Raw genomic sequence first — 22,940 nt, forward strand, 5'->3', positions numbered from 1 at the left:
ATAATTTTGAGGGGAGGATGCTTAAAACAAAAAAATAGGAGACTTGACTTCAATGGCACAAATTTTATGCCTCCTAAACAGGAACTGAAACTGATATACAGTGGTGGGAAAAGAAAGAAATAAAAGAAAACAAAAGTGATCAAGATTCACCTACAAGGATCCTAATAAATGCACTGGGCATCATCGCCTCATTGATCTTCCCAACATGAATTTGTATGCCCCATAGATGTTCAGAAAACCTCTCATCCAAACCAGCTCCAAATAGAGATAATATCTAGTCAACCAGTCCAATGAAATCTTCAATGCAAGTTGACAAGAACAAACAAAGCCATCATCCAAAGACCCAAAATAAAGGTTTAATCACTTTTGCAATTGGTCAGTCTAACATATGCAATAGAATTCCATAAATTAAAGACATTTTTATGGGGCATGACTACAGCAAGATGAATACTTGTCAATGGACATCCACAAGAATAGATACCGATATAGTACAACTAATTCCCTATTTATACCATAGCAAATAACCCAAAATATTATGACAAATAAGAATGAGGTTGTCCATACTTAAACCTTGAAATCATTCAGAGAGGAACATACAAAGAACCATTGTCTTAATATTTCTTAAGACCATATTCATCACATTGTCACAGACTTAACATAATATCAAGTTACATCAACCAAACACATCAAATTTCTATTCAAAAAACCATTGTCTTAGAATTCTTCTCACTTCCTATTGTCACCTCAATTCTTCTCAATCTCTGGCAAGTACATCTCAAGTAAATTTCGCCTATCTTTTACTCTTGTTTTCAAAAAGATAATGGCAGAATTCTTCTTGGCCATGAAATATTCCTTGACCTTAAACTTTTGTTGGAAATTGAGGTCTGGAATGGCATCAACAGCATCTATAATTGCTCTCCCAAATTCAGACGGAGCTTCACTCATTACCATATTTTTGATTGAGTTAGCAATCGATTTCAATGGACTTACCACCTTTTCAGTTGCACCTTTCTTCCTCTTTTCTCTACCACTGTTGACGGACCCACGAGGTGTTCCTCGAGAACGACTGGTACTACCAATGGGAGTGGAAGAAACACTTTCTTCAGGTTCAATAGGTTCATAGCGAACACCATCATTGTTCCCTATTCCCTCAACCTGAGTACCAGTCACATCCATCATAACTTCAGTGGCAGCTTCAGAGGGGACTGTTGAATCATTCCCAGTTGCCATCTCTTTCCTTAGCAAAGCTCTAACTTCAAGGTGAATTGAGAGCACACTATGTTCCTTCCAATACTTTTGTTCTATTTTCTAGCAATATAAAAGACAATGTCAATGTACTTATGTTTTAAGTAAGAAAGAAAAAAAAACACAATTATATAGAAATTATAATTTAAAAAATTCCATTATACCCTATAGTCATTCCAGAAGTGTTGAGGAGCATCAAATCTCATATCAGATGCATTCCAACCCAACCCACTTTGCTTCTGTAGATCACCCAATGCTCTAAGCCTTTGCTTCCAAATCCGAAAGTGGTTTCTCACTTGTTCACAGTCGTAACTAGTGAAGAATTTCTCTTTTAGTTGGTTGGAAATTTCAATGAACTGCTCTTTTTTAGTCCATTATCTTCACTCTTACCACTCTTGCACTGCTTCAATATACATTCCAACATGTAATGAGAAACGGCACTAGGCCATGAAACAATGTCCCGTGACCTACTATTAGAATCTCTTGTTGGTTCCATCACATCAAAACTAACAAAATACACCACAATACAATACAATGTGAGTATATTTCATAAATTCCAAGTAATAATAACAATTACTAATTGGGAAATCCATAAACCTAGCATTGCAATTCAGTTAATAGTCTACATACATGCATCCCACAACATAAAATTTTAAACCAAGTATGTTTAAGTTATACAGTCATCCCAAACCATGCAAAAAAATTAAAATTGTCCACATCAGAAATACATTCTAAATAGAAGTTAATCAATAGCAAATATTTCTGTTCATAAATACTCAATATGAGTAGGACAAATTGTCAGCCACCCAATCAGCCCACATTTGGTCAATAATTTGTTCTCAAAATAGATCCCAATCAGTATTCTCCTGCACATAATCCTCTCCATCAGAACTATCGTCTTCAACATCATCATGTACTTGGTGAGGGGTAGATTGGGTACTAGTACTATCTTCTTCACCCTCTTCATCCTCTTCATCAAGCCATCGCTCTTCTTCTTCAATACTATTCTGTGTAAGAATGTGGTTGTGCAATAGCACAAATGCCAACACAATTCTTGCTTGTGTTTTGAAAGGATATTCTGGTTGGTTTTTCAAGATCTTGAATCTTGACTTCAGGAGGCCAAATGAACGTTCAATCATGTTTCTTAATTGTGAATGTCTCAGGTTAAACAATTCCTTTTTATCACTTGGTGACTGATTACAATTTCTCCACTCTTTCAGATGGTATCGAACGTTTCGATATGGCCGTAAGAACCCCGCTTGGTTAGCATACCTAGCATCAACGAGATAATATTTACCTCGTGGTACCACCAATTTCCCGTCACCATCTTTGTGCAATGCATTGTTTAAGATTCGAGCATCTGATGCTGACCCTTCCCAACCAGAAAAAATGTAAGTATATTTCATGTCAAAGTCATAGGCAGCAAGAATATTTTAGAAAATATCACCCTTCCTATCACGGAACCTCGAATGGTCGCTTAGATGCACCCACGCAGGGATATGGGATCCATCTATGGCTCCGATGCAGTCCTTAAAATAAAGGTAAAATCTTCCTTCATTACTTGTTATTCGATGATGCGTTGCGACACTTGGAGGTTTCAATAGTATCGGATACAATTTAATGATTGCACCCAATACAAGGTTAAAGTACCAACTTACAGTCTCACCAGAAAGTCCAAACTTGTGTGTAATGACGCGATTTGTTAACATTGTGTCCTACTGTCTGTAGAAACATAACTAGTTGTTCATTCACTTGCACAGATCTGCTATCTCTCAATAGACCCTTCTCCCTAATCGAATGACTTAAACTGAAAAAAACCCTCTTGCTTAACCTCTTTTGTTCTCGACAGGTTTTATCAGTGTGACCGATAATTCTCTCTGTCTCAATAATACCGCGTAGGGGTTCACAATGGTATGACTCTTTGTTCAGATATTTTTTGATATACTGGTCTACTGCTATAACAACAACAGTTGCAGCAAAGATTATAATTTTCCTTCACCTCTTGTAGCCATCATCAAACTCCATTGTAAGAGTAAATCTACATTCAAATTAAACAAATAATAAATTACTGCTCATGATTAATTAAAATGTTATTTTATAATTTTTTAATACAGGCACTCAAACCCATGATTACTAAACTTCCAGTGTTTACCAATTATAAAAGTGATAATGGGATAGAAAGATCCAATATTCAGTCACAGATTGTTGTTCATTCAAGCAACATTCAATGAATAATTTCATAGCAAACAGAGCATCAATAGGAAAAGAATAGCAACAGAAAATCTACTGAAATGTAAATTTCCAAACTTTGATTCACAAATCACTATCAATCTTGAGGATAGACAAAGCAACCACTTCCTTCCATAAACAAACAAAGCAACACCAAATCCATGTGATTTTTCAACTTATTTGACAACCATGGTCTAGGGATTTGAGAAAAAAAAATTACATTGTGATAGCAGAGATTGGCACAAAGAAGGTGAGGAAGAAGAAGACTTGAGACAGAGTGCAGGGATTTACCTTCGTTTGTAGGTTCCAAAATCCACAACCCCTACTAGTAATGTGAGCAAAGTCCAGCAACTGAAACAACCATCAATAAACAAAAAAGACACCCCAAAAAAATTAGTCATACTCACATCAAGCAGATAGCACGGAGTATATGAGTTGAGAGAGGGTGAGAGTGCAGAGATTCACCTTCTTTCAAAACTGACCTCTGCAGTCGCTCTTAGAAGAGGAGGAGGAAGAAGAGTTGAGAGAGGGTGAGGCTTCGGTCATTTTCAGAGCAACTAGGGCGTGATTCTGTATACCATATTCAACCCTAAACAAAAACTAAGAAGAACAAGAATCGAGAGCAAAGAAACTTGCATACAACAAAAACAAGTTATCCGAGAGAGGAATAGAAGCAAAGGGGGGGGAATAATTGTTATGCTATATCTGAAACTTAAAATCCCCAAATTAGGGTTTCAGATCTTCGATTGAAGAAGATAACGGACCATACCACTGACTTCAGATGGATTTTGCACTACCCTCGGCAACCAATCGTCTAAGCCAAATGTGTAAACATTACACAGTGAAATAGAAACCTAAGAGGAAAACCCTAGATATGAAGGTAACAACATAAAAATTAGAAACATAAGCTCAATAATATGAGTAAAACATATGCGAAGATCAAGAAGAAGAAAACGCATAAAGAGGACTAAACGCACCTTGAATACAGCATCGGTTTTCAGATGGCTATCGGCTGCGATCATCTTCCATGCAAAGCGGGTAAATGTGTGACAAAAGAAAACACAGCAAGAAATCTCACCTCGCGTTTTCACTTTCACCAGAGAGCATCGATCTGCTTTAAGCAAATGAGAGTAAAGTGAGAGAAAAACCCGATAAAAGTTGATTCACCCTGATTCTCTACCTTTTATATGAACCCTGGAATCCCTGACTCGATTCTGGATTTACCTATTCAGGTTAATCCAGTGGAGTCTTGAGTTTTAGTGTAAATGGGTGATTCAGTTGAACACGCTTACTCCAGATCAATTGCCTTAAAATATGAACCAAACGATTTAATTTAAATGAGAACTTGAATCCCTAGAATATGATCCGACGGATAATTCGAACCAAACGCCACCTTAGTCTCTCTAATCAAGTGCTACCACTGGGGAGCAATGCTGTGGTGGCTTGGCGAAAGTGTCTTGATGTTTCTCCAATGGATCAAAGGCGTCCACTGTAATGGTCAAATTTCAAGCTAGGGCTTGCAACACAGGCGGGTTGGGCCGAGATTTTTAAAACTCTAACCGAACCCAGAATCTCCTTAGCTGGGCCAGGCTTGGCTCGACTTTGACTCAGGGCTTGAAAAATTCAAACTTGACCTGCTTTTAGGACTAGGCCAGGCTAACCTTGATGTGCCCAAGCTTAGAAGTAAAAGAAGAAGATGAGGCCTAGCTAGGCTCAGCCTGAGGCCTAGCTAGGCTCAGCCTGAGGCCTTAAGCATGGCCCAACCTGGCCCTGCCTCTAGGCCAAAAATTCATAACTCTGACCTACTCCTAGGGCTAGGGTATCTTATACCAGGTCTTGTTCTAGCTTAGGACATGCCAAGGTTAGCTTGGACTGATAAAGCTAAACTTTCACCCCTATTTCAAACTATAGTTGTGCTTACTTACCAAAAAAAAGAACCCTAGTTGCACCTCATGAATGGATGATGTGGCTTTACCCAAAACAAAGAAAGAATTGGTGATGTGGCAATTCTAATAGTTATATATTTCATAAATAATTTGGATTAACTAACGGACTAAGTTTTCCTTCAACCACAATCAAGATATTATCTTTTGATCGAGGCCTTCAATAAGCATTCATAGGGTAACGTGCAACAGTTGGGTCACTTTTGACCATTCATAAATTGCGGACAGATATTTATGGCCGTTAATGGCCATATAGTCCCACTCCCTCCACCACATGGCCAAGGAAAACTCCACCGTTCGGCCAAGAGAAACTTTCCCCTTAAATGTATGTTAGATTTTAGACTTAAATTAAATCATATACCCTAAACCCTATTTGGCCCTCTTCATTTGTTTGAACCAAAACTTGACATATGAGTAAAGACATTTTATGTACACCTGCTTGCTCTCCCATGTCTACGTATTTTGATGAATAAACTAACTTCATTACTATCCACCAAAATACTTCATAAGTATCCATCAAATAACCCTAGTGGCCAAGATAATTATAGTTGAGCATGCAAACACGTCTCCATAGAAGGGAGAGGGTTGGGTATGCCACCAACTTTTGGTAAATTCTGTAAACTAGTGGCTTGCACCATTCACAATACTGGACACAAGAGGGCAATGGGGTATTTTCCAAAAGGGGGCGGTGGAGAAAGAGAGGATGACTCATGCTGGGCACCCCAGTGGTGGATTTGACTCCTCTACTGCGCAATAGAGGCGAAGCTTAGATCCAATGCCTTGGAGCACCCCCGGCACGGAACCCAACACACAAGCATGAGCCTCGAAGCGCTCCTAAACATTAGATCTAAGCTATCACCTCTATTGCGCAGTAGAGGAGCCCCGCCTCCCTAGTGGCATGCCCAACCTTTTTTGCTTAATGTTAGCTTTTTTTTAATACTACATGTAGGCATGTCAAATGGTTGGAGTTCAGTTCGGATCAATTGTTTTTTATTTCTCCAGTCTTTCGTATGTAGCAAGACTGATTGAAAATTGGACTGAGAAGGTGTTTGGTCTACAAAATAAACTTCAACAGTTCAACACAAGAAAATAGAAATATTAAAATGGTACTTGCGGTTCCGGTTTTGGTTCAATTTGATACATGTTGTGGTAAAAATTGACCAGGTGATCTTCCTTGCAAGACTTGATGTTTTACGTTGGACCTGCATAGAAGAGCAGACAAAGGAGAGCCAAGCTGACCCGATAGGGGACCCTCCGATGCCTAAGTTAGATTTCTTCAACAACAGATACTCAAGAGAATTCTTTATGTCATGATCGATCCCCTTTTTAGGGGCTTACCTTGATATTTATAGATAGTAAATGAAGAGAGGTAGTTGAAGAGAATCATATTTTGTTAAGTATTTCACTCTTGTTATTGGTGAGTATTTCACTCCTGTTAGGATAACTCTTGGCATTAGGTAACTGTTACCTTATTTGTTAGGATATCTCCTACCGATAAGATCTGCCGAGCTGACAATGAGTGATGCTTGGGGTTGTCTCCGCAATCATTAGGATCGGATCAGACTCTTTAAGAAGGCGATCCAAGGGGTCAGCTTGGCCAAGAATGAGCCAAGGGGTTGACTCGACCAAGTTATGACCCAAGGGAGTGTCATTTTTATCCTCATCAATACCTAATCAGTATTTCAACATTTGTTCCATGGGGAATCCCATCAGAAAACCATCTCATCCCATTTATATTTAGTTTCAAAATCATATCCTAAAACTGTCCCATTTATTAGTCAAACAATCCGATATCAAAATTTAATGGGACGGTTGCGATTCTATCCTAAATTGACATCCTTGGGCGTATTTGATACCAAGTGTTCATCCATCTCCCTCTTTTTGCCTTCCTGCATTGATTTGCTACGGTCCAAGTCAACATGTCCCCCGACCCCTCAAGTGAGTGGGAATGGGATATTTATTCATAGATAGCGTGTATTACTCATGAATGGAGTATGGCACATCTCTAAAATTCAAGGATCGGAATTCAATTATACTATCATACATGTTACATACAATACAAGGTCGTCGGAGTCGGCCACTTTTAATTGTGTATCCTATTTTTCTGAAATCACATATTCGTTCCCAAAAATGTATGCCCTTGACCCGTAAGCAGTTTTATGAAAGGAATAAGGAACATAAAATTGGGATCCTTGGACTCACAATCCCATTCCATCTCTAACGTATACAATTGTTTGGATTAATTTTGATCCATGGCTAATAGAGATGTATGCATCTTCCATAAAGAATAGGATCCCTCTCCATAGAACCCATGGACCATGGAGTGATCCATGGTCCATGGGTTCTATGGAGATGATCCAGACCCTTCCACGAGTGTTTCACGTTAAGTACTTTCTCCTACCATTGTTGTAAAAAAAAAAAAAAAAAAAAAAACTCACGATCTTCGTTGTTCACAGTTCACATACTTCATACTTCACACAGGTTATGGGTTTCATAATATTTTTGAAACTTCTTTAGTGGATAAAAAAAAAAAAAAAAAAATCCGATCCTTGGACTAGCGATCTTGTTGTTCACACTTCACAGAGGTAAAAGGGTTTATTTTTATCTTCTGAAATTTCTTTAATGGATAATGATCAAAATTACCAATTTCTTGTAATATCCAGTCCCGAAAGTTGAGAACCATCAGTACTCATGGAAGAACAAAGAAGAAATCAAAAAAGAGGGGGAAAAAAAATCAGTAACTGGTAATTTCCATGGCTACTAACATATGCAACTCTTATATACATCAACCCACGTACAAGAAGGAGAGTACAATCGTGAAATCGTTCAAAACTGTTCAAGGAGAGGGAAAATTGGATCTTTATTTAGATACAGACTATTACGATCGAACAGAACAACCACTTGTTCTTATACCTCCTAGGATGATCAATCAATTGGGACCCCAACAACTCAAGTACATAACAGTCCGAAAGGATTCCTCTGCCTGTCGTAGCTTGGTATGATCGCCGTTCTTGGCTGTCTTCAAAGCAGGGGAATCGACGGCACCGGTGAAAAGCCTCGCCTGTTTGGAAGAAGAAGAGAAACAAGTACAGGTTGACTCATTAAGGGACTTGACGCCGGAGTCGCAATTGGAGGCTTGGTCTCGCATCCCTGCTTTGTACAACATTACTCTGCTCGTGTACCTCATGCTCATCTCCCACTTCTAATAGCCCTCTGCAACTGGAAATTGAAGAAGAAGAAAGGAAATTGATTAATTCTCTTTGGTTCGTAAGAGCCCAGGAGTCTGGTTGGTCACAGATATATATAGAGAGAGAGGTAATCAACAGAAGTGTATATTCCTCTGGTAAAAGATGAACATGAAATAAATTAAAAATAGTGGATCCACGTAAGGCAAACAGAAGTTGTTTGTTCTTACTTATCCACTATATTAATGGATTCTTTTGACATCCATTGACAGATTCAAATCTTTCGAAGTCTGATTATCACGTTACTTTCATGACTTTAGCAGCTAGCTAAAGAGTATATCAAAACCATTATTGAATACTAAATTAGTATTTCATGGTAAAGATTCTAATCTTGAAATAAATCAAATTGCACTTGCAGATATATAAATTGTTTAGGAAAGTACCTACAAAACGATAAGCATCAACCAACAATAAATATCGACACGAAAAGGAAAAAAACCAAGAACTCACAGGCAGAGCAGTCGCGATCAGAAGATCTTAGAGATTTGAGATTGAAGATTTGTTTAAAAGAAGACGTATGGTAGTGGATAAGACCGGTGGATAATGGAAAATATCAAGGAACAGGAGAGGAAAAGAAGCATGGGTGGTTAATGATTAGCCTACTGGGCACTAGCTAGGGACAATCAAGGGCTACCTCCTCCTACGCACATCTGTCTGGATACACTTGAATGTAGGTTCAATCTCATGACTTTCCCTCTTGGGTACCAGCTTTTCAAGCCAAAGCTATCACCATTAGGTTAAACTAATATTCACCAAGAATGCCAGCTACACATGCATCAAGTTAAAAGCTCAATCAGGAATAGAGAAACACAAAACTTTACACCCAATTGACTTGGTTAAGTGACAAAATAAAATTATGTAAATCTATGGCTAGGAGAAGACTATTGGGGTTGGGGTTGGGGGTCATGTTAATGCATGGATGGTCAAAGCAAATTGGTGTATGAACATACATGAAAAAATATTGCTTGAATTTGACTCATAGCAATTTAGACATTGTTCTTTGTCAGCCTATTTAGTTGAGCCAAGAAATGACAAGAAATGAAAATTTTCTTCTGACTAAAGATGGGAGCATATTTATAGTGTGTCCATATGCATGGTTGCATCCATGGATGTAAATATTAATGAACTCTAAGGCTATATTTGGTATGTATTCTCAAAGTATATTCCATGTCTATAATGCATTTTAAAACTAAGTTCTTCTCTTTTATAGTTTTGGAATGCATCGAACTGATCTACCACCACCATTGTTCTTCTTGATTTTGTTGTTTCATTTCACTCCCCAAAGCCTAAAGTGTTGATACTGGCAGAGACTTCAATTGAGTGGGTCTTCTTTGTTCTCTTGAACGTTTAAATTCTCTTGGGTCCTTTTCTTGGCCATCTTAATACACATAAACCCTGATTATGTGCAAGAAAAATTGGGTCCATAATAACGGTGGGGTAAGAGATCACCTCTTCACCGCGGGGTAAGAGAAACTAGGTCCATAATAACGGTTTGTTCATATTCGACTAAGGCACTATTTGATAACGTTTCTGCTGATTTTGTGTTTAGAAACAACATAAATAGTTTTTTATGTTTTTGAAAATAAAAACGGATTTTTTAGTGTTTGATAAATCTATTTCTCGAAACATTTTTTACAGACATAATATCACTAAAAACCCCAATAGTATCATCGGATGACCAAAAGGGAGAGAGGGTTTGATTGCCTCTTTTTAAGTTTAAATAATTGAGAGATTTATCGGGTACAACAGATTTTTTTTTCTTTTTAAATCGGACTTGTTTCGTCAAAGTGATTTCTAGAATTCTAAATAGACATAAATTTGATTTATATTTTTAAAAACAGGTGAAACATAATAACTCTATCAAACATTTTTTAAAATTGTTTTTCCATTTTTTTGGGTAAGAAACGATAGAAACGAAATATAGTCAAACGGAGGCTAAGAGAAAATAGAAACCAGACCCATGAACTTAATAAGATCTCCATAGAGATGTTACACGTGTAAGTTTTATACTGGCTGATAGTTATGATGGCAGGAATTTTGAATTTCCCAAAAGGGATAAGTCTTCATTTGTTTTGTGACCTCTCTTCCGTTTTCTGTACTTTGCGTTGGATACCTTTGCGTTCTCCCACAAATTGGAAGTAAGGAGACGAAAAAAATGCAATCTTTGCTTTGGATTTTCCGCTCCAAGACGAGAAGGCATCACCAATACTGAAATCCCTGCAACTGCTTCGATTGACCTTCCCCAAATTATTTGTCTGCTTAGGAATCCGTATCTCTAATGGCGGCCATTTCTTCGTTATCTTTCACTGCAGTAGGTCAAGCTTCGGATAGGAAAGTATCTGTTTCAGCGACTCGATCATCTGCTTCTTCTTTCTATGGTTTCCGATTTCGATCGAACTTTACCTCTGATCCGATTGCTGTTCGTTCCCAAAATTCAAGTTCTCGAGTGGTTATTCAATGCATGTCAGTTGCATCAGGTACTTTCTTCTTCAGTCTTCTTTTGAACTCACAGATTCGTTTTTTTTTTCAGTTCACTTTTCATATGTGATTCTTCGGAAGATATGCATTTTTTTCTGGATTGAAGTTATATATTAACTTGATAAAGTAAGTTTTAACTTGCCTTTTTATTTTTCTCAAAAATTTTTAGGGAACTGTCAAGAAACAGAGAACCTTGATGCTTGATTGGACTAAAAGGATCAAATGGTTAGATAATGTTTTAAGAGAGCAGAGAATTTTAACAAATTATTTCTCTTAATCTTTATTTTACCGACCTAAATGGGCTCTACTGCTGAAGTAATCGAAGCTTAAAACGATGCTCAGTTTTATGAGCTATTGTCGCATAACCATTATCGAGAAGCTTAATTCCTATTTATAAATAACTGAAGAATTTAAACTAATTGGCTACTTACTACAGATTTGCCCACGGTGTCCGAGACAAAGTTGAATTTTCTCAAGGCATACAAACGGCCAATTCCTAGTATATACAATTCAGTGTTGCAGGAGCTGATTGTCCAACAGCATTTGATGAGGTACAAGCGGACATACCGTTATGATCCTGTGTTTGCTCTCGGCTTTGTCACTGTGTATGATCAGCTGATGGAGGGTTATCCGAGTGACGACGATAGTGAAGCCATTTTCAGAGCCTATATCCAGGCACTGAGGGAGGAACCTGAACAATACAGGTCTGTTGGCGTTATTCCCTGAGCATTTCCTTTGTTTCACCTTTTTCTGATCATGAAACGTACTTGCCTTAACAGTTATGCTTTCCTGGTAGTAGAAAACCATGATTATCTTAATTTTGTGTAGAATAATAACTAAACATTGGTGAGTTAGTTGAACTGATACTTGTAGATGGTTTGAACCCCTTGTTTGTCCAACTTTTGAGCTTTAGGAGTTTGAGACACAACGTTTCTGATGTTGGTTTAATGGCTTTGATTCCAGATGATTCAAAATAATGATGAACACTTTTTCAGTGCAAGGATTATTATCATAATCCTAATCTACTTAGGAAAATATGAACTTTCCATATACCATATACCATAAAATATGAGCCATTGCATATACCATAAAATTGGTCTCTTGGGCTTGTAGTTTTGAGTTTAATCTGCAATATATTCTGAAATTATTCATCCTGAGGATCTCTTTTTGACAGAATACGAAAACAAACATGGTAAAGAAATTGTTTTCATCTGGAATTCCTAAATTGGAGCTCTTGCTACTGAATTAGAAAGGAAAAGGAAAACAAAATTAAAGAATAGGTGAAAATTTATTGATTTCAATTTGAAAAGAAATGGAAATTTTTTAGAGTATCTATAAGAAAACTTTTGGATTCAAACAGAATGAACAAGAGTAGAAATAAATCTGGAAGTTGCAAAACAGAAGAATTTTCATCACAAGAAAAGGTTGGTTTTAGAAATTTGAGAAATAAAAAACAAGATTAAAGTAGATAAGTAACAGATAAAATACTTAGAAAGGTTGGGGGGAAGAGTTCTTGAAAACAGAAAACATTTCAAAAGAATAAAAGGAAGAGAAACAATACAAACGGGTTGAAAGAGTTACAGATGCAATGGCATAAAGGAAGCAGACCCTTGATACTTCTATAGCGCAAGGTGATCTTCCCCTTAAATCACCTACCTTGAGACTAGAGGAAGAAACATTCCGGATTTGGTTAGCCCCCATGTGAATTTAAAGTATAACTGTAAAAGAGATCAAATCATTTGCCTTGAGGTTGCTGTGTTGGAAATTTGGAATGTTGCTTGTTTGTAGAGTAGATAATCATGAAGCTCCTCCAATCCATTAATGAATCTATTCTGCAGATCTTTGGTGACCATATGATGATACAAGATTAACTGTTCTGCAATTAATGTCGGGGAGTGAATTATCCAATCATGTTTGTGAATTTTGGGGGCTTTTCTTTGAGCCTTTTTTTAAAACTCCAATAGATCCTTTTACCTATAGATTAGAATCTTCTAAGAATTCTACACCAGAAAGTTTCTGATAGTAATGCTACAGAAATGATGCAAAAAAGTTGGAAGAATGGGCACGTGCACAGAATGCCGGTTCATTGGTTGAGTTTCCAGCTAGAGAAGGAGAAATTGAAGGGATCCTAAAAGATATTTCAGAACGGGCTGGTGGCAAGGGGAGTTTCAGCTATAGTCGTTTCTTTGCAGTTGGATTGTTTCGTATTTTGGAGTTGGCAAATTCAATGGAGCCAACAATATTAGAAAAGGTAAGGCCTCTTGCTATCCTTTGTAGCATATTTGAAAGACACGTTGTTCTTGTTTGACTGGTACCCTGGAGAACCCATTCACACAAACTGAAGGTTCTTGAATTTAATTACACACAGCCTCCAAGCCCTGATTTTCTACTTTCGAATTAGTCTTTTTGTTTCGTTTTCCTTTTCACCCACAAATCCATGACTAGACTTGTTAGAAGCTATTGTTATTGATTTTGCCCGAGTATCCTCTCCTGAAATTGGCCAATTATAACCTGCTTGCTATTACATCTTTTGACAATGTTATAATCTTTGTCCCCTCTTCTGAGCTAATGAGCCTAAATCATATATTCATTTGATAATCTACTATGAGTTGTGTGAGTTTGTGTGTGTATTAAGAAATAATTTTGCCAGTGAGCAAGCAAATGTGTTGCACCTCACATTCATTGGGGTCTAAACTGGCCCTTCATTGTGTCCACCCACTTTCTGTTTGAAGAAGAGAGATTTTATTTTAGAAGGGAATGATATTATAGTGTTTAACCGTAGAATATCTACCAAAAAAAGAGCTCCTCCCCTTGCTAAAGTGTTTCCATCATCATTAGCTTGTGTTGTTTATCTTCATATCCTCAAGAAAGAAGCCATCAAGTCCTAATTGTTATTAAATGGATGTTTATTGTTCTCCAAAAATAATTATCATTTGATACCCACCTCAAAGAATTACTGGATTTATCTTTACTTCTAAGCCAACAAAATCAAATCTGAAGACAAAATGCCTAATTTTTTGCCTTCGAAAAAGCATTAGGGTGTTGGTTATATTGCCTCTCTGAAGTAATAATAAAACTCAATACATATGGTCACCTTTGTCTTATCATAGGGACAGTTTCTGCCTCTTCTATATGGGTTGCCGAAAGCACAAACAATTTCTCAGGAGAAAGGAGTGAAACACTCCAAAGATGCATGAAGCCGAAGCGCATTTCATGGAGGCCAAGGACCAACAAAACCTAGATAATTGAGAACAAACGGTGTAGCAAAAAATAAAACTCAGAACATAAAACTAAGCACCACTAATCAACGTAAAGTACTACCCAGACTATATCTGTGAATAAAGATGCCCATAGAGCTCATGGAGGTAAACTGATTGAAAAATATACAACTCTTATATCAGACTAGCGACCTTTCTGACCAATTCTTAATTATCTCTGCCTACATCCTTGTTCCTTTATAATCCACAGGTTCTGAAACAAGGATAAGTAGAACAATTCTACAAATATAAAAATGGTAAGTGATGGTTTGTCTGCTTGTGGGCTATACGTGGGGGAGAAAACAGTAGGAAGAACCCAAAAACTTGTATGAGCATTTTCTTTTCTTGAGGTGGTGAAATATTTATCAGGAGTGCTTTATGTGTACTGTCTAGGTCAAAGAAAAACAAGGGCAATGTTTGTTTCTTCTGCCTTCCTATGTTTTATAGACAAAAAAAATTGATGTTTCTGAATAATAGCTTGATGTTCAGACTTTGTTGCTGTCTAACAGCTCTGTGCGGCCTTAAACATAAACAAGAGAAGTGTTGATCGGGACCTTGATGTATACCGCAACCTACTGTCCAAGTTAGTTCAAGCAAAGGAACTCCTGAGGGAGTATGTGGATAGGTAACAGATTATTTCCTGATCTAACTTATTTGAGGATTGCCACATCCAATTCATGCATTTTAAGTATAAACACCACATGTATGTATGTGCCTCTGGTCCAAACCTTCTGCAGCTTCTAACTATAGGACCATGAAACTTGAAGTTGGGGATATTTGAGTATTGACTCATCTATTTCATGTCTGCTTTACCCATATTGCATGTAACAAGTCCGGAATGAGAACATCCCGATAGCCTTTTAGTGCTTCTATCTTCATTGAAACTTTGTTTTTAAACTTCCAAGTTCATTAATAGCGTTTCCACGACATAGATAAGCATTGGTAAATGTCTTCTAGTTGTTTCAATATGCACTTCTGAATCTTGTTTTCCAGATAGTAATACTAGTCCCTTCTGAAATTTTCACAGAGAAAAGAAGAAAAGAGAAGAAAGGGCAGAATCACAGAAGGCTAATGAGGCCATTATGAAATGTTTGAGAGAATCCCAATATGCAGGACAGTAAGTCAAGCATTCTATGAGCTCTACAGTGAACTCCAAGAAACTTCAAATCTCTGATTCTTTCATGTATTCCAAGGCAGAGCGTGGCCTCCCAGTTACAGGAATCACCTGTACGGGAACAAGTTTGTATACCAAATGTATTATTTATAGTGATCCAGATGTATTCTCTGTAATCACTCACCTCGTCTTTTCCACCCCATCCCAGGGGTGTCTTACAATTCTAATGTGTTTAACTAATATCAGCTACAATGCAGATACTGCATAGGGACCATCATTTTCCGTAGTATATTAAATTTCATTATTTAGAAAGTCGCCATAATCGACATTAAGATCATAAGCACTCGTCATTCAGACAAAAGAAAATATTCTCAACTTTCCTTCGAAGTTATTTTCCGCTGGTTATCAAGAGTTCTCAATGATCCACTTTAAGATCATACGAATTTACTCGATTGTTCCACAATTTTCTACTGGCATATTGCTTTTAATTTTGTTTGGTTGCATGTTCAAGCACAAAAGTGGAAAGGTGCTTTTGGTCATTATGGCCTGTTTTGAGCAATTTCAGCAAGAATAACCATTCAGACAGAAATTTAAAAGGGCTTATTTGGGCCATTGTTTGTTGATCTAAACATTAATGTCATTACACTGATGGTTGCGCCCAATATCCAATCCAACCTACTAAAAAGGCTTATCCCTATTACCAACACTCATCTGGATCATTAAGGCTGGCATGGTAACTGCATGCTTTCTCAGATCTATTGATTCAAGGATTTCCAGAAGAATGGTAATTGCTTTTGAAACTAAGATGACTGAACTTTCTTCAGTGTTCATAATATCAAACATAGCCCAAATGATCTATGCACAAAAGAGATTAATGATTGGCATCTTAATCAAGCATGAGTGAATAGATTTTACAACTGTTACACATCTGTTGAATAAAAAATATCCAGAAAAAGGAATTGCTTCTTGAAAGAATGAAATGGATAATTTGGATGAACGGAAGAGCAAGTTTCTTAGCAGACTTCTACACAGTAGTGGAGGGGAGAATCCATTGATCCCAGGTTTTGACGAAGCGGATCTCCAAAGTGTGATGCTCTAGTTGGTGATGCCCTCGCCCTCAACCCCACGCCAAGACACCACCACACCCCACCCCCTTCCACCCAAAACCCCCCAAAAAAAAAAACTTACGAGACTAGGTTTTCAGATCCGACACTTATGCTCTCCACATTGCAGCATTGAGAAATTAGATTTCAGATATAACCTTGTTAAAGTTATATTTCAGATATAACCTTGCAAGCATTCCATTCTAATACAATCACACGATCAAGTATTCAACAAAGGGGAAAATTTGCAATTGGCACCAACATAGTAACCACCAAGCTTAAACCCCAATAGGATAAAAAATATGAATCATGAAAAGTTGAAATTAGATAGACAAGAAATGTTCGGAGAAAATTACATAAAAGGGTAAGGGATTAGATGTTGTAAAGCTTAACTGAGATGACTAATGTCAACCTCATCAGGAATTCTGAAAGTGTCAGCTGCACCAAACTTTCTCTTCTCTTCTGAGTCTGAATCGTCTTCATTACTATCACCATCTTCATCATGATGATTGGAGTGTGAAATGGGATCTTGGACACTTTTGGATCGGCAACCTGGTACAGCAAGCATATTCACTTGACCAAGGTGAGAGATTTCGACCACAACAGTCTCATCATCAACAGGCAGGGGCTGTTTCCATGGCTCCCCATCAATCCTCATGTATGTCTGGTCAGCTCCACCCTTGTGGAATTCAAAGCGGATACGATGTGCCTATGTGGAAAGTAAAAAAACATGCACTTCCCAATTAATTTGGAATTTTGGACCTAAAAAAGACAATTGAATAGGATGAATAATTTTGTTGGGACTGGGGCCCCACTGTTAATGGATTTGACACAAGATCTAAAAGAAAAGATGAGTAAATCGGGCATTCCTCACTCTCCAACATGATCTATTCTTACAGATATTAACTTCATGCTTCAAAGTCAATTACGGCATTTGTTCCTTGGGTCCATCTTTTACCTTTTTACCTAGAAATCCCTGGTAGTTCAAGCAGTGATGTGCTCCAACATGCCATGATGCAAGCAATATGTTTATAGGTCAAGAGGAACCGACAAGAGGAAAAAGTGCCCGGCCCCCCAATTTTCTCTCTTTCAACCACCATGGACCATTGTCGAGAAGACCTGGGGTTTTCATCTCTGATACCATATGCTCAGAGCAGTGGCCCAACCCTGGCTTTCCACCAATATGACAGGGTAACTTCATCACAAGCACATAATCAAAAGAATGATGAAAATTTATGTGTTTATTGCATAATACAATTTATTAAAAAAAAGCAGAGTTTCATTCATCAGGATACTTCTTTTTATCTCTAAACTGTTTATGAAGCAATATGTAGGCAGTATTTCTGTGTGCTGTCAATTGCAGGAACTCAATGATAAGAGCATGGTATACAGGTCCAGAATTGACCTCAGCTGATTTATGGGCCACCAAATTAAATAATATAATAATATATACACTCCCTTAATCTGGGAGACCAGTTTTTGATTATTTCCCTCAGTGGACGATTAACATAGTCAAACCATTATTTTTTTCCCCTTGTGATTTCTCTCTCTTCCAAAAGATGCCTAACCAATTGATGAGTTGGCATCAATGCGTAGGTAGGCACTCATATTTTCAAGGCCATAACTAATTGCTTGTGTCTGAGACTAAGTTACAAAGATCTCACACATGATAGATTATGCATGATTGTTCCAATATGACTAACATAAGCAGTATGCAAATAACCCAATTTACTAACCTGTGCTAGGCGAGTTCCATGTCCATTTGGAGCAAGCAAAACAAGACCATGCCAGGCATCTCTAAAACCAACAACCTCAAGAAGGCCATCATCTACAAATGGTGAGGTCAGATCTCTCTGCACATATCATAATCAATCAGGAAATTTCCACAGAAGATCACTGGGACAGAAAGAAACTGAACATGGAGTCACAAGTCAAGAGTTGTGCAATGACCCACGACATGATGAAATTTTCATCTTCCTTGTGCCTAACACCCACAATAGTAGACAAGAAATGGAAGGCCAGGAATATTTATGTGCTAAAGAGAGAAGGTCACAGCCCTTGTGACCAAACTGGCCAAACAAGGATACAAACTTTCCAGTATACACTTCTTTTTTTTGGCTGAAATCCAATATAATTTCACCCAAAAAAAAAATCCAGTATACACTTGTTAACATTTCAAATATCTGTAGATGGAAATTTCATCTTCTTGCGGGTCAAAGAGAATATTTTCCCTACATAAATCTCCAAAATGGGTATGAGAAAAGCAAATCAGAACTCACATCTTGCTCTTTCCTCTTATTTGGAGTTCCCCACGGATTTAGTCCACCAGAAAAGCTAGGTAAATTTAGGCAAACAATTGACCTGATGCTGCATATTAAAGAGAGATGAAATGAGTGGTCTAGCACAAATACGGGCAGGTAATGAGTGTTCTAACACAAATGCAGGAAGGGATTAGATTCTAAGAAGTATCTAATAAATAACATAGAAAAGTGAATGAAAAAAAAAGTTGACTCTTATAGTTTTTAGTTGTCTTTCTGCTAAAGAATTTGCATATATCTGTGCACCAGGAACATGCTTGAAAGCAAAAAATACACGTTGGCAGAATAGACTACGAGAAGGGATTGCCCGGAAAGGTTATTTTCTCCATGTAGCACCCATATTTGTGCACAGGTAGGCCGCACCCTGCCCTCCTATTGTCAAATCTCAATCAACATAGGTTTTCGCTGATAAGTCAATGTTCTGAAGAGTGAAGACCACTTGAATGATGAAATACAAGGTGAAATTTGACATGTGGTCAATCTATAGAGTGCCTTATCTATGTATAGTCAGATTAGCCACATTAGCATCAATACAGCTCATAATAAGTGTGATGTCTTGCAAAGCCTATCAAGATAACGGTCTTAATACCTTTTTTTATGGAATAAATAGAACATCTTTTTTTTTTTTGCCTATCAAGCGGCTCTAATCATTAACAGATTAGAGTTCAACTGAATGGATGATGATGAAACCACCATTAAAACCTTCAGTGTACTACAGTAACTATGATAGTAAAATAGATTATGAAAAAGAATAAAATAGATGGAATGTGGGAACACACTAGTGAAGTTGTCTCTCTAACATGGGTGCTCCAACAAATTAAAATATAATCTCAGTCCTTATTAAAATAGAGATACATAACTCAAGGATATGACTAAAGGACACTAGGAATTTGACAATTTCACTCTGACAACTTGTATGGTGTTAACAAATTAGTTATGAAAATGACATATCTACAATGTAAAAATGTCTTCAAGCCTAATCTAAACACTAGAAAATCCTCTGCAAACAATCATTTATCACTGTTCAACTCTTTGAAAATTGGATGAGAGGAATCAATGATCACAACGAGACAATTCAACATGAATGCTGAACTGAACTACAATGACTAAATATATAAGCAAGAAAAATTATAGTTATAAAAGTATGGGAAAGAAAAATAGTTTTCATCAAATTTTGCAAGTGCAAGGTGATAAAATAAAGAGATTGGTGGACGACTGTAATAAATTGTTGTGGCAACAATGGAACACAGAATACAACTTTTTTCTCAAAATTATTACCTAGAAAAATGCGCTTCCTAATTGATGTAAAAGAAATGAAATATTACAAAAAGATAACTTACAACACCATATAACGGTTATTACTGTTATAATGATGGAAAACATTTCTTTTACAAAAATATAACTTACAACACCAAAACAGTTATTACTGTTATAATAATGGAAAACAGGTAAAAGGTTCATTATTTTAAGTTTATCACGCTATAATAACTTATGTAATTAATACTCGATAGCACACCATATCTCAAGGATATTAAATTCTAGAGCTTTCTAATATTATAGCTTACACAAAGAGAGGCCCAAACATTAAACCTGTCTCTCCTAGAAAGCAAGAAAATGAGGCAATCAAGTGTAGTTTTTCCACAGGTAATAACTGGTCCACAATCAAAGGCCTTCCAAACTTGTAAACCAACCAAGAACCAGAAGCTGCAGCTAGAATCAGCTGTACTGTGTCATTTATGATAACATCAATCTAAAACCTCCCCATGTTTCTGCTTCCTCTAAACCATAGCCATGTAAAGAAAATAATAGTGAGTACTACTTCATCTACCGTTTCTGTTACAAACTTAAGACCTACTTGTTACAGAACAAAATACATAAGTATTCTTTTACGCTAACCTACAGCTACAATGCAAACATTAGAAGTAAAAATCATCTTGGAGCAACATAGGAAGAACAACCCTGATAGAGATACCACAAGATTTTTCTTAGGGGTGGTGGTACAAGCTACCCACCATAGGATTTTCAATTTATTTAAAATAATAGTGAATGAAAGTTCCCGAAGAAGAGAGGCCCAATTCTACATCTTTTGTACGACTCAGAAAGCAACATAAATGCAATTAATGTAGTGGAAAATTCTATATTAATTTCTACACAACATTTTCCTGCCTGAATCAAATACAAGAGGGTTCTTCCCCATTGAAGACCAAAAGCAGAATTGGGCATGTGACTGACAGTTTGAAAAAGGCATACATTTTCTATTTACTTAATTATTAACTGCAGAAGTTCCAAGTTAAGCAGACAGCTAATCTAAAATCTTGTCTAATAGCAGAGCATTGATACAACAAACCTACTCAAATTCTTTACAAAACTTGCACAATGATCTACTTGATCAACCACAAGCAGGTTCTAACCACTCCTTTTCCCAAAATATAATAATAAAAAAATATTTGCCGACAACATGCTGCATCAGATAAGTGGAAGAACTACCTCAACGAATAACAAAACTCAGTACTCAGCATGCATTTTAATACTTCAAGACACCCACAGTATGATTATCGATCAAGAATGACCAAAATGCCAGCTGAGATTCCAAAAAAAATCAGCTCAAAATGTAAGAAACCCAATTCAGGGATCTTACCTGCGAGGCACAGTAAGATCTTCCCAGTGACCTTGTTTCTTCATAATCCTAACCTTTGCAAGTTGGGCAATATTTCTGTATAGAAATTAAGCCATTAATTTTCAGTAACCAGATCAATCATTATAACCAACAAAAAATTATTAAGAAATACCTCAAAAAGGGTATGCAAAACTAAAGGATCCAAGAAATTCCATAGTTTTCCAAGATGCTTTCAAGTTGCATAACCAAGTAAAGGTCTTTTCATTGCAATAGGCTTGGCCTGAAGTTGGTCATAGTAATAGCAAGGGAACAAAATGAAAACCATTCAATTTCTCCTAGAAAACTCTCTTTTCTTTTTATTAGATATATCAACCAAGAACATTGTTTATAAATCTCAGTAGATACATTATTTTTTTAAATTTAGTTCGTTTTTACAAGTTGGAAAAAACATTGAAGAACGTATTTTGTAACTACAAATAATAATCAGGGAGATGTTACTGTAGATGACTAGTAAAATCATACATATTGCACATTGAAATAAAAATCCCAGTCAGTTATTCTAGAAAAATCTAGGATATTAAAAATGTTGTTTCAATCACATAACATAGCATGAAAAGCAATAATAAATTTTCATACTGGACCGTCTAAGCCAGAGCATTACAAAGTTCAAATAACCACTTAAATTCTCTAATAGTCTAACCACTAAAAATAACAAGAAGCATTTATGAATTATAGATGCAATTCACTATAGGATAATTAATATTCAATCAAGAACCAAAAGTAATAATCTATGTTCATTTTCCAAATTATACATGGAAGAAGTTTCAGAACAAAATAATTAGGCATTCTAAAATTATGTGATCGTAAGAATGAGACCGCTCTCAAATAGTTAGTTTGGACAAGAACTTTCTATAGTTCTTCATCTTCTTCCATTCTTATAGACAAGATCCTGGCTGCTTTCTGACCATGGTTTGAAGGGATTTAAGCAATGGAAGCCTGGAACTCCTTTTTTTTTTTTTGGTGCTAATGACGGGTATCCAAGCCTTTGGTCTGACTAGTCCCACGGGCCCATACTGACTACACAACCGCATGGACCAAGCCATATTGGGGTTGAATGAGGATCATTCAACTTTCACCAAAAGCAGAGAAGAGCACTAAACATCCTCGTGTGGGTGGTCCCAAAGAGGCAAGAGGAATCGAACTCGAACCACACGCAACCTGAGGCAAAGGTCCCTTGCCAACTCCGGATCTCCCTCGTCACTCACTTGAAAAAAACAATCATAATGCTCATCCTCAAAGCAGTGAAATGGAAAGTACTCAGGGCATTCAAGTGCTGAAAATTTTGCACCTCCAATCGTGCATGAGAACTTAATTTTCTGTGATTCATATTG

The 22,940-nt window shown here is 36.9% G+C and overlaps 2 protein-coding genes and 1 long non-coding RNA gene across 5 annotated transcripts in view; 1 reads left to right on the plus strand and 2 right to left on the minus strand.

Annotated features, from left to right (window-relative positions):
• Positions 1–8,171: 8,171 nt before the first annotated feature.
• Positions 8,172–9,184, minus strand: LOC122094231. Of its 2 annotated transcripts, none has more exons than XR_006144697.1 (2): positions 9,113–9,184; positions 8,172–8,636 (listed from the first exon to the last, which is right to left on the minus strand). It is a non-coding gene; the product is annotated as an uncharacterized LOC122094231 (long non-coding RNA). The 2 variants fall into 2 exon arrangements; XR_006144698.1 differs by having other exon boundaries at positions 9,046–9,147.
• A 1,548-nt stretch (positions 9,185–10,732) lies between these two features.
• LOC122092811 (protein THYLAKOID FORMATION1, chloroplastic-like) lies at positions 10,733–15,823 on the plus strand. Its single transcript, XM_042663103.1, has 5 exons — positions 10,733–11,139; positions 11,577–11,844; positions 13,175–13,391; positions 14,907–15,022; positions 15,425–15,823. Exons 1-5 carry the CDS (start codon positions 10,941–10,943, stop codon positions 15,516–15,518), a joined length of 894 nt encoding a protein of 297 aa, XP_042519037.1. The 5' UTR covers positions 10,733–10,940; the 3' UTR covers positions 15,519–15,823.
• Positions 15,824–16,759: 936 nt separating this feature from the next.
• LOC122093523 (diacylglycerol kinase 5) overlaps positions 16,760–22,940 on the minus strand; it is a 41,225-nt gene continuing 35,044 nt past the window's right edge. For both annotated transcript variants that reach the window (XM_042663871.1, XM_042663870.1), the window contains 4 exons: positions 21,571–21,645; positions 18,894–18,981; positions 18,351–18,467; positions 16,760–17,323 (listed from right to left, as the gene is read on the minus strand). In XM_042663871.1, coding sequence (XP_042519805.1) covers positions 17,003–17,323; positions 18,351–18,467; positions 18,894–18,981; positions 21,571–21,645 — 601 coding nt within the window. In that variant the 3' untranslated portion in view covers positions 16,760–17,002. The remainder of the gene's footprint in view (positions 17,324–18,350; positions 18,468–18,893; positions 18,982–21,570; positions 21,646–22,940) is intronic.

Source organism: Macadamia integrifolia, chromosome 11 (assembly GCF_013358625.1).
Source record: "Macadamia integrifolia cultivar HAES 741 chromosome 11, SCU_Mint_v3, whole genome shotgun sequence".
In the NCBI taxonomy this organism is placed as follows: domain Eukaryota; kingdom Viridiplantae; phylum Streptophyta; class Magnoliopsida; order Proteales; family Proteaceae; genus Macadamia; species Macadamia integrifolia.